General features: G+C 44.2%; 1 protein-coding gene across 1 annotated transcript in view; it reads right to left on the bottom strand.

Annotated features, from left to right (window-relative positions):
* Positions 1-16,010, bottom strand: part of pde5ab (phosphodiesterase 5A, cGMP-specific, b) — a 141,620-nt gene extending 125,610 nt beyond the window's left edge. Inside the window, exons 1-2 of the mRNA XM_083936760.1 lie at positions 15,870-16,010; positions 5,390-5,912 (exon numbers count right to left, since the gene is read on the bottom strand). Of these exons, the coding sequence (XP_083792886.1) occupies positions 5,390-5,912; positions 15,870-15,967 (621 nt within the window). The 5' untranslated portion in view covers positions 15,968-16,010. The remainder of the gene's footprint in view (positions 1-5,389; positions 5,913-15,869) is intronic.
* Positions 16,011-19,736: the final 3,726 nt, after the last annotated feature.

Genomic DNA, 19,736 nt, shown 5'->3' on the forward strand with positions numbered 1-19,736 from the left:
CACCGCACATTTCCACGGTCATTTCACTTTTGATACATCCGAACGTTGGCGTGGAAAATGGCGTACGCCACGTTTTTGTGCGTACGCAACATTGATACATGAGGCCCCAGGAGACAGACAGAGTCACCCCAGACCTCACAGGACAGCTGGACTCACAGCAAGACCACAACCAGGACCCTGGGAGCCCCACCTAGAGACACCAGGACAGAGAGACCCCACCCACCCAGAGACACCAGGACAGAGAGACCCCACTCACCCAGAGACACCAGGACAGAGAGACTCCACCCACCCAGAGACACCAGGACAGAGATACTCTATCCACCCAGCAGCTCCCCCCCCCAGCCAACTGATGGAAATCACCCGTCCACCCAGACCGGCACATCAGCCAGACATAGCCATTCTAATTGACTCAAATGGAAAATTCTTAAATGAGAAGAAACTTTTCCCCAACCACCAAGTGGCCAAACTCTGGTGCCCAACCAGCCAACATGCCATGGAGATGCTGTCAGAGGAGTGTCTGGGTTCTCCCAGTCACATCATCATCCACACCGGCACCAACAAGCTGAGGACGCAGCAGGAGAGAGTGTCAGAGTCACTCAAAGGAGTAATAGAGAAAGCCTCCAACACGTTTCCCAACAGTAGAGTGGTGATATCAACCCTGCTGCCCAGGAAAGACTTCCACCCTGATACCATCCACAGGATCAACAGCAGCGTCTCCAGAGACCGCGTCCTGAGGCCGAATGTACAGCTGGCCCACCACCCCACCCTGGACATCAGCTGCCTTCATGACCACGTCCATCTGTTAAAAAACACAGTTCCAATCTTCGCCCGTACACTGAAGGACGTCGCTCTCAACCGAGACCAGTCCGCCCCCCACACAAGGAACAGGTCGGTCCACAGCACCCCAAGACTGCCAACCAGACCATCCAGACCATCCAGACCGTCCAGACCACCCACACAGAGACCTCACCATCTTCATACCCCTACACGACGTCCCCACCAGGAGAGCTACGGACCCCCTCACACCAGACCAGGGCCCCTCCTGCCCCCAGGAGCCCCATTCCGGCACCGTCACCAGGAGCCACACCCTGCCCCACTGAGCTATGCTCAGGTGGTAAGGAGAGCAGCAGACCCCCCACTTACCCTCCCAACCTCCAACCTCACCCCCACACCTCCACACAGCCAGCTGAGAGACATCCAACACATGCTCAGCCTGCTCTGCTCCCACCTGATTAATCAAACACAGTAGACAACCCTAGAGTGTTTACTCACATATTTACTAAATTATAGATGTTAAAGGGTTGTAATATTATTAGGTCTATTGACAATAAGGATTGGAAGTTTGTCTCATTTTACCACAGAAAGCTACATGTTGAGTTTAATACCTAATGATATCTAAGTCGTTTGTTATTTCATGTTGGAACATCCAGGGTCTGAGGTCTTCTGCTTTTGGCCTTAAGAGCAAGACCCCAGACTTTAAGAAAGAATTGAAAAACGCAGATATCATTGTTTTGCAGGAGACTTGGAATAGAGGAGACATGCCCACTGGTTGTCCTTTAGGATACAGAGAAATAATATTCCCATCAACCAAACTGAGAAGTGTAAGCCAAGGCAGAGATTCAGGAGGGATGTTGATCTGGTACAAGACGAACCTCACTCACTCAATTGAATTGCTCAAAAAAGGAGATTTCTCAATTTGATTCAAAATAAAAAAAGAGGTGGTCTCCACAGACAGAGACATATTCATGTGTACAGCCTATATCCCCCCATCAGAGTCCCCTTACTATAATGAAAACAGCTTCTCCATCCTTGAAGATGAGATCAGCTTCTACCAGACAAAAGGAAACGTGCTGATCTGTGGTGATCTTAACGCCAGAACAGGCCCAGAATCAGATCTAATCAACGCACAAGGAGACAGACATATACCTGGCCAGATCAACATCCCCTCTCCTTCGCACAAAAACAGGAACAACTTTGACAAAACTGTCAACAGAAATGGGCAGCAACTGCTGCAGTTGTGTCGCACGCTGGGTCTGTACATCGTCAACGGTCGGCTTCGAGGGGACTCCTTTGGTCTCTACACTCACAGCTCCCCTCTTGGCAACAGCACTGTGGACTACAGTATTACAGACCTGGAGCCTTTCAGTGTAAGAGCATTCACCGTCAGCCCCCTCACACCCTTATCCGATCACAGCAAAATAACCCTATACCTTAGGAAGACACCAACTGACCCCCATGTAGCAGAGCCCGGTAAACTCAACCCCTCCAAACAACCCTATAGATGGACGAGTAATAGTAAGGATGACTACCACAGAGCCATCGGTCATCCAGCAGTCCAATCCAAATTAGATCATTTTATCACCACCTCCTATCCCCACAGCACTGACGGCCTGAACCAGGCTGTGCGGGATATTAACTCCATATTTGACAGCACAGCATTGCTCTCCAATCTGAAACAATCTGAGTATCAAAGTTCAAATTCAGCTAACGAAAAGTGGTTTGACTCTGACTGCAGGTGTCTGAGAAAAACACTCCGGAAATTATCCAATGAGAAACACAGAGAACCTGACAATCATGAGCTCCGCCTCCAGTACTGGGAAACATTGAAATCTTATAGAAAAACACTGAGAGCTAAAAAGGAGCAGCATGAACAGCGTCAGCTTGAAGAAATTGAGGAGTCCATTGACTCAAACAATTTTTGGAAAAAATGGCATTCATTCAACAAACCAAACAAGGAAGAATTGGCTATTCAAAACGGGGACATATGGAAGAAACATTTTGAAAATCTATACAGTGCAATCACACTGGATTCAGACCAAAATCATCTGCTTAACAAATTAGAAAACCTGGAATCAACCATTAAAGACAACCAAAATCCTTTAGATTATGAGATGAATGAAGGGGAACTGCTGGCTAAGATCCAGAACCTGAAGCCCAGGAAAGCAAGTGGCCCTGATGGCATCTTAAATGAAATGCTCCAGTTTAGCAGCCAGAAAATCCAGACTGCCATGTTAAAATTATTCAATCTCATACTCAACATTGGACATTTTCCTGACACCTGGAGCCATGGGCTCATCACTCCAATATTCAAAAGTGGAGACAAATATGATCCAAACAATTACAGAGGCATATGTGTCAGCAGCAACCTGGGGAAGTTATTCTGCAGCATCTTAAACAGTCGACTGCAAAACTTCCTCAGGGAGCACAAAGTCCTGAACAAGAGTCAGATTGGTTTTACACCACAACACAGAACCACTGACCACATCTACACCCTGCACAGCCTCATCCAGAAACACGTCCACCACAACAACACCATCTTCTCTTGTTTTGTGGATTTCAAGAAAGCATTTGACTCAATTTGGCATCATGGTCTGTTTCTGAAATTACTAGAAAAAGGGTATTGGAGGAAAAATCTACGACATTATCAAGACAATGTATATAAATAATAAATGTGCTGTCAAAATTGGAACTAGGGAAACAGACTTCTTCCCACAACATAGAGGAGTGAAGCAGGGCTGCAGTCTGAGCCCCACCCTGTTTAACATTTACATCGACGAACTGGCCAAATCCCTGGAAGAGTCAGAGATCCCTGGTCTCACCCTCTCTGACACAGAAGTCAAATGTTTACTGTTTGCAGATGACCTAATACTGCTCGCTCCATCAGAGGAGGCTCTACAAAAGCAGCTAGATCACCTGCAAAAGTTCTGTCAGACCTGGGCCCTGACCGTAAACCTGGAGAAGACAAAAGTCATGGTCTTTCAGAAACGACGCAAGAGTCAGAAACATCCCCACAGATTCCACCTGGACCTTACGGACATAGAATACACACACAGCTACACATATCTAGGACTAAATATCACATCGACGGGAAATTTCAATCTGGCCATTAAAGATCTCAGAGACAAAGGCAGAAGAGCTTTCTGGACTATAAAAAAGTCTTCAAACATCGACATCCCTGTCAAAATCTCGATCAAAATATTTCAATCCATAATTGAACCAATCATATTGTATGGTAGTGAAGTGTGGGGCCCGCTCATGAACCAAGACTTCCAAAAATGGGACAAACACCCAATCGAAAGCTTGCACACTGAGATCTGCAAAAGCATCCTCAAAGTTCACAGGAACACCCCCAACAACGGATGCAGAGCTGAACTGGGCCAATTCCCCCTTTTAATTCGGATCCAAAAAAGAGCAAAAAAGTTCTACCAACACCTCAGAGCCAGTGAGCCCAGCTCCTACCACTACAAAGCCCTACAATACCAAGAGGAGAGCAAAGGAGGGAGTCCCCTCAGCCAGCTGGTCCACAGGCTGAACTCCAACAGCACCGGGCACAAAGACCGCCCTCACACCATACAGCCCCACCAAATTATAGCAACAGAAAAAGACAATTACATCGACTATTGGACATCCACAACCAAAACCCAGAGCAAACTTCAATGCTATTTGGCCCTAAACAGACAATACTCCATGGCAGATTATCTGAGCTCTGTAACTGAGTTCAGACTGAGGAAAACGTTGACCATGTACAGACTCAGCGACCACAGTCTGGCTTTAGAGAGCGGCAGACACAGACAGACCTGGCTATCCAGAGAGGAACGGCTGTGTCGCTTCTGTCCACACAGACAGGTGGAGACAGAGCAACACTTCCTGTTGTACTGCGACACATACACTGATCTCAGAACCCTGATATACACTAAAATCACAGGTTCAACCCCAGACTTCCCCAAACTATCAGACCAAGAAAAACTACAACATTTACTGGGAGAAAAAAGTGGCACTGCTGTAGATGCAGCGAGATATGTGAACGCCTGCCACAGGAGAAGAGACGACCTGCACAACAACACCTGACATGATTTCCTCCACATGAGTTGACCTGCACACTGATATGCTGCTTATTATTGTTATTGTTATCATCATTATTATTATTATTGTTGTTGTTATTGTTATCATCATCATTATTATTATTATTGTTATTATTATTATCATCATCATTATTATTGTTACTTTTTTCTGTAATTCTGTACGCTTTGGCAATATTGTGAACCACAGTCATGCCAATAAAGCTTATTGAAATTGAAATTGAGAGAGAGAGAGAGAGGACGTGTGTGACTTGAGTATGGAGTTAGTGGTAGCGTTATAGCTGTGAATATTATATAGCAGTGCAGTGTGATAGTTTATCTGTAAATGCCAGGTTCCCATGTATTGCCTGCCACATGCTGATTAAAGTGAAGGGAGTTAACTTGAGCCAAGACTCACTAACTTAGCGGCTATTCTTATTTGAATGACAAGGGGCTCTTCTCAGTTTTTTTGAGCGAGAGCTGAGATGTGAGCATGTTTGTGGTTGTAATGCACACACATACACACACACACACACACACACACATCCTACCAGGAACAGTGAGTAGCGGTCTGCAGCGATCAGCTCATTGATGTGGAGAAATATCTTGTGGCAGAGCGCGGTCACATCCAGATGACTCGACACGTCCTTCACCAGCTCCAGCAGCCTGGCACAGCGGTCGCCCCCGCTGCCACTACCTACCCCGCTGCATCCACCTCCATTACCTCCCCCACCGACTCCACCTTCACCCATCACTGAGCCCCAAAGAGGGACAGTTTCACGGTCAGTGTTGCTCAGAAACGTCAGAGTGCCCTCAGAGTCTTTAACCACAATGGGTCGCAGCGGGCGGTCAAACTCAGATGCAGAGATCTTGCGAGTCGGGGTGCCGGGGACGGGGCTGGGGACCGGAGACGGGTAGTGGGTGTCCAGAAGAATAGGTGGAAGGATGGTGGAGGCAGATGGGGGGCCGGAGTCTGTGGAGGACTGCTGGGCACACTGCTGTGGAGAACTATCTTTGGAGGCAGAAGGCTGGATGGAGTGGACGCGTTCAACAAACCAGGCGTTCACCATCTCCCTGAGGAAAAAGAGAAGAAAAAACTTTATTAGAAACAATGCCAGATTGTAAGAGAAGGTACTCTATCTGTACATCTGTGTACAGTGTCAGGAATGATAATAGCACCTGAAACATAAATTACTTGCAGTTTATGACCAACAGACCATATTATTTAAGACTAGACATCCCTTATATAATGACTATTAATGCCAACATACACATATCTTACCATACCTAGTGGTGTAGTGGAGGGTATATACAGGTATACAGAGGATACCCACCTCTTTGTCTGGTGGTTTACAGTATAACGACCTATCAGCCAAAAAGTTATTGGACAATTTAGGAGTATACGTCAATAACATGTAGTTTATACACATCTGAGGGAAAGAAAGGCCAAGATGCAGTGAGGAAAGATGGATGCTTTAATATTCCATTGTGCTCACCTTACCAGTTCTGACTGACGGTTCAAATGCTTCTTTATTTTTTTTAAAGTACATCAAAAAACTTCACAAGCATTCTTTTGCTTTAATCAAGCCTTTTGCCATAAAATTGAAATCAAATGCTTGACAAAATCTGTACAAGTCAGTCAATACTCAAGGCATGTTTACTGGTGGATTGCAAGCCAACTTTAAAGGTGCATATCACCTACTGTATGATGGTGCACTTTTGAAGTTACTTAAGTCCCAAACTTGGACCACACCTGTCTCTGTAAAGTTTCATGACTTTTCACGTACTGTAGCCTACTAATCTTGTACAGAAATCAAGCCAGGGGTATATGACAAAATGTCTCCACAAACAGACAGACAGACATATAAACAACAAGCAAATTACTAAAAACCTCCTCTGTGTAGTTCCCGCTACAGTAGGTTTCTCCAGGACCACAATTTGCAATGAACACACACACACACACACACACACACACACACACACACACACACACACACACACACACACACACACACACACACACACACACACACACACACACACACACACACACACACACACACACACATACACACACTACATCACATCTGAATCAGCTGATGCCTTTATCCAAACTGACTTCCAATAAGTGCATTCAACCATGAGGGTACAAACCCAGAACAGCAAGAATCAAGTAAGTGTGTTGGCTTCAAATAAGCCAAACTACAGAGTGCTACATGTAAGTGCAGTATATAAGTGAAAATGACTCTAAATTTTTTAAATTTAAATAAGCCATCATCTTCTTAGCCAAAATGCAGTCGAAAGAGATGTGTTTTTAGCCTGCGGCAGAAGATCTGTAGACTTTCTGCTCTCCGAATGTCAACGTAGAGCTTGTTCCCACCATTTGGGACCCAGGACAGCAAACAGTTTTGACTTCATCAAGTGCCTAGGTATCCCTCGCAGTGAGGTAGCAGCCAGCCAATTGGCTGATGCAGAGCGGAGAGGGCAGACTGGGGTGTAAGGTTTAATCATGCCCTGGATGTAAGCTGGGCCTGATCCTGTGTATTCTGAATCTATACTGTCGTAACTCTATTGGTTTTTGGAAAGCTAGGTTCTTCAAGGGAGTCTGTAAACACATCACTCAAGGTTTGAAATAAAGACTGAACTATTGTGACCAACGGGTTTCCTAGCTCAGGGTCAGTCTTCTAGTCGCTTTCCTGTCTCTGATGGGTCTTCTCGAACAGTCGCTTTCATTCTGGTTGTCAGTTTGGTCCATAAGACTTGTATTTTCTTTGCTCTCCTGAACAGGTTGAGTAGAAGGATGGACATTATCCAGATCTTCCTCAGGTAGGTCATTATCCAGATCTTCCTCAGGTAGATTTCCAGTTTCCTGTCCAGCTGTTAAGCTGCTCTCTTCATGGTCAGGTAAATTTTTCTCTTCAGGATCAGGTAAGTTCAGGTCACTATTGGAGAGTCCTCAGGGAAAGCTTTGGCCATGTCTGAAGGATCTTGCTCAACAACAGTCAACTCTTTGGAAGGCTCCAGTTCAATTCTTTCAGGTAAGTGCTCCATGGGTTCAGGGGTCAGGTCTAAACCTAGTCTTTCCACTCTTAGGTTTCTGTGGCCATAATAGTGATATTCCTCAGAGTCAGATTGGGACTCATCCCATCAGCTCCATTTGAACGGTCATTTTGTGGATGTTGTTGAGTTCTCTGTCGCCTCACTGCCTTTGGTGGGTTAGTTTCACTTTCGATTGGGGTTACAGGAAGGAAACCGCACAACAGCGGTCACAATTAAGGGTTCTTTCTAGACCTTCTCTTGTCTCAGGTCTCACAACATACACGTTGGACTCCCGCCTGTCTGCTAACTTGTGCTTAACTCGAAGACAGATGTTTCGAACCAAGACTCTGTCGCCTTCCTTGTCAAACCTCGCTTTGTTGCAACTGGCTGTCTTTTTAGCATTCTAAGTTGCTACTCTGTAATTGTCTTCGAGTTGGGACTTCAGGTTGCGGACATATTGCGAGTGAGAGCCTGGCTGGTGATTAACTGGTAGGCCAAAGGCTAGCTCGACTTGCAATCTTGGCTAACGCCTGAACATTAACTTGTGAGGGGTAAAGCCAGTTGTCTCATTCTTAGTACAATTATAAGCCTGTACTAATGGCTTGACATAATCCCACCAGTGACTCTTTTTCTCATTCTCAAGGGTTCCCAACATGTTGAGCAGGTTCCTGTTAAACCGTTCTACAGGGTTCCCTCTCGGATGGTAGGGGGTGGTTCTTATCTTTTGAGTGCCAATGAGCTCACACAGTTTTTTTATTGTTCTGGACTCAAAGTCGGGACCTTGGTCACTGTGAAGTTTTTCAGGGATGCCATAGTGGACGAAAAAGTGGTCCCACAGGCTCTTAGCCACTGTTCTGGCTTTCTGGTTCGGGGTGGGGACTGCCACTGCATATTTCGTAAAATGGTCGGTAATTACCAGAATGTCTTTGGTGTCCGGCTCCACACTGAGAAAATCCATGCACACAAGTTCGAGTTGGTCTTGTAGCCACAATGTTGACAAGCGGTGCAGCTTTCTTTTTTGGCATGGTCTTAAGTCATATGCAACGATTGCAGGTTTTGACCTTAGTTACCACCTCTGCTGACAATAGAAACGCTTCCGGAGGAAATCTAGGGTGTGCTCTGTGCCCATGTGGCCCATGTCGTCATGAGGACTAAGGATCTCAGAGTTTCAGGGAGCACAAGCTTGTGGTAAGTCTGAGCACCCTCTTGCCACCTGCAATACAAGACACCATTTCAGACCTCTAGTCTGTTCCACTCTCTTAGTAAGAGACCAAGCTCAGGAAGTTCCTTTCTCAAGGATGGTGGGGGTTCCTCTCCCGACTCCACTTGCCTGAGGACTTCACGGATGATGGATGTCTCTTAATTCAGCTGGGGATAACAAGGGAATGACAGGTAAGCCACCAAGCTGATCTTCCTCTTCAAAGCTTTGTGGGAGAGCCTTTGGATGATGGGCAAGTGACACAACCAAGGTGGTGCTGGGTGATGTTTTACCAGAGTGATTGTCCAAGTGCATCTCACAGATAGCTTTGATGGTGTTTTCATTCAGGTGTGCATAATCAGCCTCTGACAAGTGTCTTTTTGTGAAGTGTTGTATCCTCTCCAACTCTTTTTATGATGTTCATCAGGTAATCTGCCGTGAGGACAGCTGGACAGCCCATCTGATTTTGCTTACCGGCTCTGTATTGTAGCTGGAAATCAAACGTCGACAGAGCGGCCAACCATCTGTAGCTTGTGGCTTGTGTGCCATCTGTGACAGCAAAGAACGTGTTACCATACAGGTAGTCCTGGAATTTCTCCGTCACTGCCCACTTAAGGGCAAGAAATTCAATTTGGCGCAGGTTACCTGGACTCACATTTTGACAGACCTCGACTTGCATAAGAAACTACTTGCTTCTGTCCCTGTTGCTCCTGGTAGAGGGCAGCACCGATGCCAGAGGTGCTCGCATTTGTGTGTAAAATGTAGGAGAGCTTGGGGTCAGTGAACCCGAGGATGGGTGCAGTTGACAGCTTTTTGATTACGAAGTTGAACGCTGCCTGGCAAGCAGGCATCCATTTGTCACCAAAGGTGTCATTTGGGTTGTAGTACTTCTCAGGGTTCACTGTGGGTTTAGCATGCTTTCTCAGCTGCGGATAGCCAGCAGTGAGCTCGTTGAGTGGCTTCACAATCTTTGAGTAATCTTTAACGAACATGCGGTAATAACCGCAGAAACCCAGGAAGGTTCTTAGCTCCTTCAGGTTGTTTGGTTTTGGCCAGGTTTTTAATGCTGCTACTTTGTCAGGATCAGTTTTGATGCCTTTTTCAGACAAAATGTGGCCATGGTACTTTACAGAGGTTTGGAAGAACTTGCATTTCTCAGACGACAGTTTTAAGCCAAAATCTTTCAATTGGTTGAGCACGCGCATCAACCTTTCCTCGTTTTCCTCCTGTGTTTAGGAGAAGACGATGAGGTCACCAAGAAAAACTAGGACTTTCTTCAAGTTCAACTCTCCCACACAGCGCTCCATAAGCCTCTGAAATGTGCTAGGGGCGTTAGTTATCCCCTGAGGCATCCTGTTGAAATCCTAGTGGGCAGACAAATGCAGTTTTGTGTGTGTCCGCTTCTTCCATCTCTATTTGATAGAAGCCTGATTTGAGATCGAGCACTGAGAACCACCTGGACCCAGTCAACACCGAGAAGGACTCTTCAAGATTAGGTCAGGCATATGTATCTTTTACTGTTAGGTGTTCAATTTCCTGTAATCTATACAGAGTCTGACGTCGCCATTCTTTTTCCTGACGACTACTATCGGTGAGGAGAAAGGGAACTTTGATTCACAGATCACTTCTGCATCACGGAGTTGCTGGAGATGGTCACGCACAGCCTCTATGTCTTGGGAGTGTATAGTTCCACTTCCCAACATCAGGTATCCTGCAGCTCACTGATCCTTTAAGGACTTTGGTCTTTCCAGCTGCAATGGTCTCAAAGTCTCCACTATGAAGCCTCACCTCTCCCAGACTGGAATCAACAGAATGTTTTTTTCTGATTTCAAGGGTCTTTAAGACGACATTGTAGCCATAAGAAAGAGAGGTGCGATGTCTGCATACTTTTCATAAAGAACATCCAAGTATTTGTGCCTATAAGCACCGATGACAAGGTGGAGCGCGTATCAGGCACAACCAAAACCAGTGTGGGCACGTCAATGTCCACTCCAACCAAGCTCTTTGGGAATCTGATGGTGGCCTCAACGTAGCCTAGGTAAGGGACGCTTTGACCATTGGCTCCTTCTACCTCAAGCAGGTCATTCAAGGAATTGATAGGCAAGTGAGACAGATTCTCTAGATAGAAAGAGTTGGGAATTGTTTTTACCTGAGAGCCTGAATCCAACAAGCAACTGCAGTCTTTGTCACCTATGGTTACTTGTGCGACGCACTTGGCTCCAATCAGACCTTTTGGCAGGGACCCAGAAATTGCAAAGTAAGTAATTGGGCTCGATTGTGGCCAGCGGGCTCCATAGCGCCCAAAAATGCACGCCATGGTTGGGAAAAAATGATTTTGATGTTCACGAAATTTGATGGGATCATTGCTCTCGCCACGAAGAACATATATTTTGTAAAAAATTTGCCTAACAGAAAGTTGGCCATCTTGGATTTTGTGCATTCATTTTTATTTTACAAACAAATGTTTGAGGCATTTAGGATGCACAAATGTGTGAAACTGTGGACACAAGATCAAACCAATTATGTTCTTGATTTGATGTTATAATTTGACTTGGGTGCGGCACATCAGGTTTATAGCGCACCTAATTACTTTGAGCACTCTTTTAGCTTGTTATACTCAAAAGTGCACAAAACTGTGCAGACACATGAAAACCCCTTAAACAGCGATGTGGTCCATGTGTGTTTAAACGAAGTTGCTCTGATATTCACAAAATTTGGTACCCACATAGCTTTAATATTTCCCAATTTACATTTTATATATTTTGATGTCCTGCTCCTAGCCGGTTGAACAGATACACCTCAAATCCTGTCAGCACAGACTTAAGACCTTCATGATGCTAGATCATGTAGCTTTTGGGTTTTCATCAAATTCTGTTGTCGTGGCGATCATCCTTCACCGTGAAACAGGAAGTGGTTGTAACTTCAACATACATCGTCCAATATGCCCCAAGTCCAGGCCTGAACACATCTGCATCACAATATTTAGTCATAAGCATAGCGCCCTCGACTGGCAACAGGAAAATGACAAATATCAACCAATTTACATGAAACTTACACAGTGCGTTCTACACTTGATGTATGGAAACACAATGCTTGTTTTGTGTATGTTGGGTAATGGCATGGCAGCCATTTTGTGACACCCGCCATAAACAGAAGGTCACTCTAACTTTAGCATACATTGTCCAAACTGCACTACATTTCCCAGGGATGATTAGAGTCGAGACCTGAGAACAACTACATGCAAATATCGACTAACAAACACAGTGCCACCTACTGGCAATAGGAAATCAGACTTATATGGCAAGAAATAATCAGATTTACATGAAATTCTCAATATGTAAAGCACACCACAGCGAGTGCCGGTGACCAGCCACCTCTCTGACATGCAACGGGTGCGAGGGCCCATCCATCGCTGCTTGCAACCTTAATTTTAATTGTTTTGTCCTCTGTTCTAACTTCATTTACATATTCTAAATAAAAATTTCCATCAATCCATCAATCATTTTGACAGTTCTTTTTCTCAACACTCGACTCTTTCACACAAAAGAAACTGCTGCACACACACATGTTACATGACTGGCAAGAGGAGCTTTCACCACACACACAAACACATAAACACACACACACACACAATGAGGAAATGACACGATTCTTAAGATTGGTTTGCACAGGTCAAGAATATCGTAGCTTCTAAGAATTCTATAATCTAAAAAATTAAAATTTCACAAGAGAAAGCTGCTCAGGAATATTAAAGTACAGGAGAAAAGACTCTTAGCTAAAATAATCTTTGTTCATGTGAAACTGGCCACTGAACATTTATTTGCAATGATAACAGCAAGAATGCAGTGAATGTGGACACTGATAATAACCCATTTTTATAGATAAGTCATAAAAGTGAATACAGAAACTGTTTTCATTTAGCAATGTGTACACTGAGCTGTCTGCTTATGTGTTTGCTCGTGTGTGTTTGTGTGTATGTGTGTGTGTGTGTGTGTGTGTGTGTGTGTGTGTGTGTGTGTGTGTGTGTGTGTGTGTGTGTGTGTGTGTGTGTTTTCAATTCAATTTTATTTATAGTGCCAAATCATAACAAAAGTTATCTCAGGACACTTAATCAACGACACATAGTCTCATCAACCTTTGCAACACCAATACATCCACACAGTTTCAAGCATGCCCTTCTCTACTCCTGCTCTACTTTTCAAACACGCTAAGGGTCATCTGACTCATTGTTCTCTCACAGCAGGCAGTAGGCTGTGTAAGGGAAGATGGTAACAGACCCTGGCCATTAAAATTAACAATGCTATCTTGGGCCCCGAGCCAGGCAAATAAAACATCAAGACCCACAGAGAATTGGGGGAATACAGGCTGTTATCTGACTGCAGTGTGTCAGGCTGAGCACTCCATACTCTCCTATTGAGCTGCCTCAACAGATCCAACCCTAATGTATACAGGGGAGGTGTGGCTGAATCAATACATCTCTAAGAAATGCCTCTCAACCAGAACAGAAGAGCAGCTAAAGGGAACAAACCTCTTGTGCTGACATTTTCATTGTTTTTTGTAATGTGGTCAGTAGTAGCAGGAAAGGAAAAATATGTCCTTGGACATGCTTTTTATGGAAAATATTTTGAGATGAAGATGGATTGAGATAATGTGTGTTGTAGTTGCTGGATGAGAAGAAAACTGAAGTTCCTGTGGTGTTTTAAGTGGATAAATGGCTCTGAAGGGGTTTGTCACTAAAACAAACACAGACCTATAGAGTGTCCTGAAGAAGTGCTTCCCCGCTGATAAAATGCCCAAATATGCGTTCTGAAAAAAGCCATATATAGCTGCTACTGCCTGAGAAGGCTGATTTGGAATCTGTGTAATAAATGAAATGGCTAATTAGCTCCTAGCCATGCTCTTGGGGTCTAAAAAGGCTGCAGAAAGACAAAAACACTGAATTGAAATTGAAATTACGGCGTAAAATCATCCCAGGCTTTTACGGCAAATACACTCACCAAATAAGCCATCGAGACAATTATTTTCGTGTAACAACTATTAACGGAGAAATCCAATAGTCGCTAACAGCCAAATGTGGCTAACACCGATTAGCTTGGGGCAGCACGGTGAAGGCATTAAAACGTCTTTTTTAACCACTAATACTGCTCAAAATAACCCCAAATCTCTGCAGTAGCATGAGAAGAGTCCCTACACAGAAAACGATGCACCAATGGGCTCCTTCATTTTAGATTGACTTTGGTAATCCACTTAAATGGACTTTACTATGAGAGGAGCTGGTACAGGGGCCAGTTTGTAAGTCTTCCTTTTTTAATAAACTCTGGGTTCACTGACTACGTTTTTTTTTTGCGTAGTTTTATGTGTACGGACTCTTATCATGCTACTGCAGAAGTTTGGTGTTACTTTGAGCAGTATTAGTGGTTAAAAAAGACATTTTAATATTTTCATCGTGCTGCCCTGAGCTAATCAGTGTTAGCCGCATTCGCTGTTAGGGACTCTCCGGAATTTCGATGGCTTATTTAATGAGTGTATTTGTCTAAGAAGACCGTCCCAGGGCCCCAGGCAAATACACTCCATCGAGACAATTTTTTCCGTGCACAGACAACTAACGTAGAAATCCGGTCAAAGTCAAATGCTGCTAACACGGATTAGGTCCGGGCAGCGAGTTGAATGCATCAAAATATCTTTTTAACCACTAATACTGCTCCAAATAACACCAAACCTGCAGTAGCATGATAAGAGTCCTAACACATAAAACGAAGCACCAACAACATAGTATGTGAACACTGAGCTTATTAAAAGAACTTTTCATTGGCTGCCATTGTGGTACAATGACCTGCTCTGATAAACCAGTGGCTTATTGTTTTAAATCTGGACATTGGACGCAGATCAAGACGCTTAGGCAGAGGGGTTACTGTGTCTGCAGCAAACCACAACGTTTACTTGTTTTGCTGTAATAAATCAGGGGCCAGTAGGTAAGTCTTTCAAAACACTCCGATGTCACCAACTACGATGTAGGTGCTTCAGTTAATGTGTAATTACTCTCACCATGCAACTGCAGAGGTTTGGTGTTAGCCCCGAGCTAATCATTGTTAGCCGCATTTGGCTGTAAACGACTGATAGCGTCTGTCCCGGATTTCTACGTTAGTTGTTTGTGCACGAAAAAATGTGTCTCGATGGCTTCTTAGATGAGTGCATTTACCTATAAAGAGCCTGGGGTGATTTTACACCGGAATTTCACTTTAAGTCACAGGCACCTATGCGGAATTATCACCAAGGATCTATTGAACAGCACATGCTGAAAATGAGACCGAATCATTGGCAGCAGTAAAAGTTAATGATTCAGAGCAGTTACTGATTGTGAAGTGGATGATGAAATGAAAAAGAGCTGACTGTGAGAGGAAGCACAGCAGAGAGAGACCATGTGGATCCCAGTGTCCACAGCAGCTCTGCAGGTAGACTACCTGAGCAGAGACCCGAGGCTACCAGGTCAGAATCTGGACCTGAAGACCCACAATCACATGTGCTGGAGAGGATGTCTGCTGTTAGATATGATTAGAGCAGGGTTATATAACCTCCCTATCTTCAATGGAGAGGTAAAGGGATTCCAAATTGCAACCATTTAAACTAACAGAGGAAATGAAAGTGTTCCCATAGGCTGTGGGGCTAACTGGTGATGCAGAAATTCCCACTGAAACTACACTCATTCACCAGGCTGCACAGAGACAAAATCAGTCAGGTTAAATGTCCTCAGTGAGTGACCCGCCCCCCCCCCCCCCCGCTCTGTCCCCGTCTACCTTGTCGCCTTCCTGATAAAGTATGAGTGGGTGAACTCCAAGTGGTCGTCCAGCCACGCTTCCATCTTCTCGCTTTCCGGGGAACAGCTGTCCTCCATGGCTCAAAGGCGACAGCAGAGTTTCCCACTGTGAGTTAGTTCCGGTACAGTCTACATCTATACACGGAAGAGCCGGCAGGGAATATACGAGAGAGAGAGAGAGAGAGAGAGAGAGAGAGAGAGAGAGAGAGAGAGAGAGAGAGAGAGAGAGAGAGAGAGAGAGAGAGAGAGAGAGAGAGAGAGAGAGAGAGAGAGAGATGAGAGAGAGAGAGAGAGAAGAGAGAGAGAGAGAGAGAGAGAGAGAGAGGAGAGAGAGAGAGAGAGAGAGAGAGAGAGAGAGAGAGAGAGAGAGAGAGAGAGAGAGAGAGAGAGCTGCGCGGGGCCAGTCAGTCGGTGCGCACGGATCATAAAGCTTTGACTGTGACTCTAGAGAGGGGTGGGGGGTGGGGGAGCAGTTCTGGGCTACCCCCTTTCTATTGCCTTTATCATAAATAAATATATCATATTTCACCTGTGTTGATATTTTATATAACATTATAGACAACTTAAAGTGTCATTCCGGTGCAAAATCATCCCATGGTTCCTTCCTTTTGGATTGACTTTGAGAGGAGCTGGTACAGGGGCCAGAAGGTAAGTCTTTAAAACACTCTTTTAATAAACTCTGGGTTCACTAACTACATTGTTGGTGCTTTGGTTAATGTGTAGGAACTCTTATCATGCTACTGCAGAGGATTTGAAGGAAGACAGTGACTCAGTTTTTCAGTGACTCAGAACATGACTGCTATACTGCCATTTTTGAGACCAGAATCTAACCACAGACCTCAAGCAAACCAAACATGTATAATAAACTATAATATAGGCCATTACCAAAATAAACTGTAATACTGTTAGTTGGCTGCTACCCAAACCTGATTGAAAGCAAATAAGTATTGTGTCTGTTCCAAAAATGTAAAAACAGGATTGTGAAGGGGTTCACGATGAGAAAAAATAATAAAATCCCCATTATCTTTCTACCGAGCAACCACAGACACCTGACACCTGGTGTGGTATTACAGGAAATGAAAGTCAAAACACTGTATCACACATACACTGAAGTCTCATGAAATTATCAAAACATTGTGATAAGAATATAGGCTTAAGACATAAACTTACCCAACCTAAGCTAAGATAAACTTCACTGCTGAGCATCACTGACAGTTTGTGTATACTGATTTACTGATTTACTTGCTTTTCACCATAATGTATCACTGTAACACATGTATCATATCTGCCTCAAAGAGGTTTGCCATTCATTTCTGTTCAGATACTTGGTTTACACAATGCTGAAGTAAGTAGACCTTGTAGCCCCTTCTGCCGTCATGAATTTCCCAGAAAGATGGAGATAGCTCCATTTCCTCACACTCACACAAACAAAGCAAATATTAACTATAAATATGTTTTAAAGTGGTTTTAGAAAGGACTGCAAAAACACTGAATACTTTTCTTACTTAATTATCAGCACAAATGATCAGCTCTATGATACATTCAACATCTGATTATGGTTGAAATGTTGAGGCCGAATGAATAGAGTAAATTCAATTTGAACTCAAAATATAAAAATATAATAAACCCTAACAGTAATTAACTTTTCAATTGTCCTGTGAATCCCATAGCTGGAAGAGTGCATGCTTTTAATTGATTAAGTGTAATGGCTTTCAGACTGTGTCTGTCCTCTCTGTGATGGTCTCCAGTGTCCCCCCCAACTGGACACTTGGCCCCTGCCGGAGGTGTTACCTTACCAGCAGATGGTGGCTAGTCATCCCAGGGGAACACCGGCATCATCCCAACCCCCTCCAAGACTCCAAGGGGGGATACATTTTACTCTTATTATGGTACTCTCTGCCTGTGGTTTCTTCAGTTTGCATTGTCTCTTCAAAGTGTTTCATCATTCATCGTCTATTGCTCTGACATTGTATGCCTTTCTGTCAAAACTCCTGTTTGACATCGATAAGGGCACCGACATTCATTTTTTGTTACTGCTTGTCGTCTACTGTACCTATCCAGTATGTATGCTGTCCTCTGCTAAATAACCTCATGAAAATGTTCATGGAAAACAAATGCAAAGTATGCACAAAAGGAAGTAGAAGAGGCACAGCCAACAAGATATGCACTCATTTAGGATTGGGAGACTCACTTAAAGGTTGAATATGTAGACTCTTTATTAAAAGCTTTATTTATTAAAAAAGTATACACCCACGGGGCATTTTGAGGGGTACAGAATGAAAGTATTGCTTTTCCATAAAAAAATATATTTAGTCTGAATTAATATTTAAACATTTTTTTGACTGGTTTGACAATGACTTTTTGTCCCGTTCTGTTTCCATTGTAGCAGCTATATAGCGTTGGACATTGCTGGTTGCCATGGTTGTCTGTTGTTGGGTGCAGCTACTGTAGGCTGGCACTGGGTGAAATGGAGTTTTTCAATCCTGAGTGACCGGAGACGGGCAAAAACCAGAGTCAATATAGGCCAAGCATTCACTCCATGGACTGAGATAAAGGAGTTCAACGGCATTAAAACGCACGCCCAAATGGCTACGTTTCTCCTTAATCGCTAAGATCACTTTCATGTTTACTTAGCTGTAACGTCTAATGCTAACAGCTAACGGTAACTATCAGTCAAACTGTAGGAGGAGGAGTAGTAGATTTAATAACTAATAATTACCTAAATATGTTGATAATCGATCAGTCAGTATTATGCGTCAATAAGTAGACAATGAGATTATACTGTAGAACATATTTTAAGACCTTGAAGCACCACCCCTCTGAGAACAGATTTGATAGCCAAATAATTCATTTTTCTATTCCTGATTAAAGCTGCAGTCTGGCAGATGGAGTTGACTTTTGAATGCTTACAACTCTCACACCCCTCCTCCACTACCACCAAGCTCCTTCGCGCTCTCCAATCGAGTGCTCGTCAGTGCCCGTGCACCAGATTCCTGTGAACGCCCCTGTCTCTTCTCTCACCAATAAACAGTATGGAGCACACGCTACATGGAGGTAGGCTGGCTAACTTACTCATAGATAGTTACTGCTAACGTCATTTACTGTATGCCAAGCTTGGGGCGTGTGCCTATGATATTGTAACATGCGCAAGGAGGGAGAGGGGATCTGTGGCGTGTGCACAAACTATGAACTGCCAAAAAAATGTTGCCGACTGCAAGTGTATTTGACTGCAAGTGTTATTGGAAGGCTGCGACAAGTTCTTTTTCCTGGTTGATACGACCCGATATGGAACAGGGAGCAACTTGTGATTGTAATTGGACAGAAGGAAGGATGGGAAAAGCTTGTATTATTATTACAACATATTATTAAATTGTACAGATATTACAACATTATCTGTACAATTTATTATTAAGGAAAACAAAGAAACAATGCTTGCTGGGACAACACAGGCCTGGTGAAAAGGGATGGGTGTATGTCAGTTGTGTTGCACCTGCCTTCCCTCTGGGCATGTTACACCTACATGTTCCTGTCCTCCTTGATGAATCAGGTAATGGGATGTGTGGGGCGCTGTTTGCTTGTCTTGACCCCTGCAGGGTTAGACGTGGCTCTACCCAGTTTAGATGCATTCTACCCATGCTTCTCTGCTGTTGCAGCTTAGGTTGCGCGGGGGTAGGCAGGCTACTGCCTCTGGCCTTTGGCCGGTCAGGGCGGGTGGGGCTTGGTCGATGTTCGACACAACGTTCAATCATTGGAGCCTGTGCAAGATAGAACGATACTGTAACCCTAGTTTTATTAGCACAGCCAGAGCCTCTACCTAGGGTTAGGACAGCAGACAATTTCTTTAAAA

The sequence above is a fragment of the Echiichthys vipera genome (assembly GCF_963691815.1).
Source record: "Echiichthys vipera genome assembly, chromosome: 22".
NCBI lineage: Eukaryota > Metazoa > Chordata > Actinopteri > Perciformes > Trachinidae > Echiichthys > Echiichthys vipera.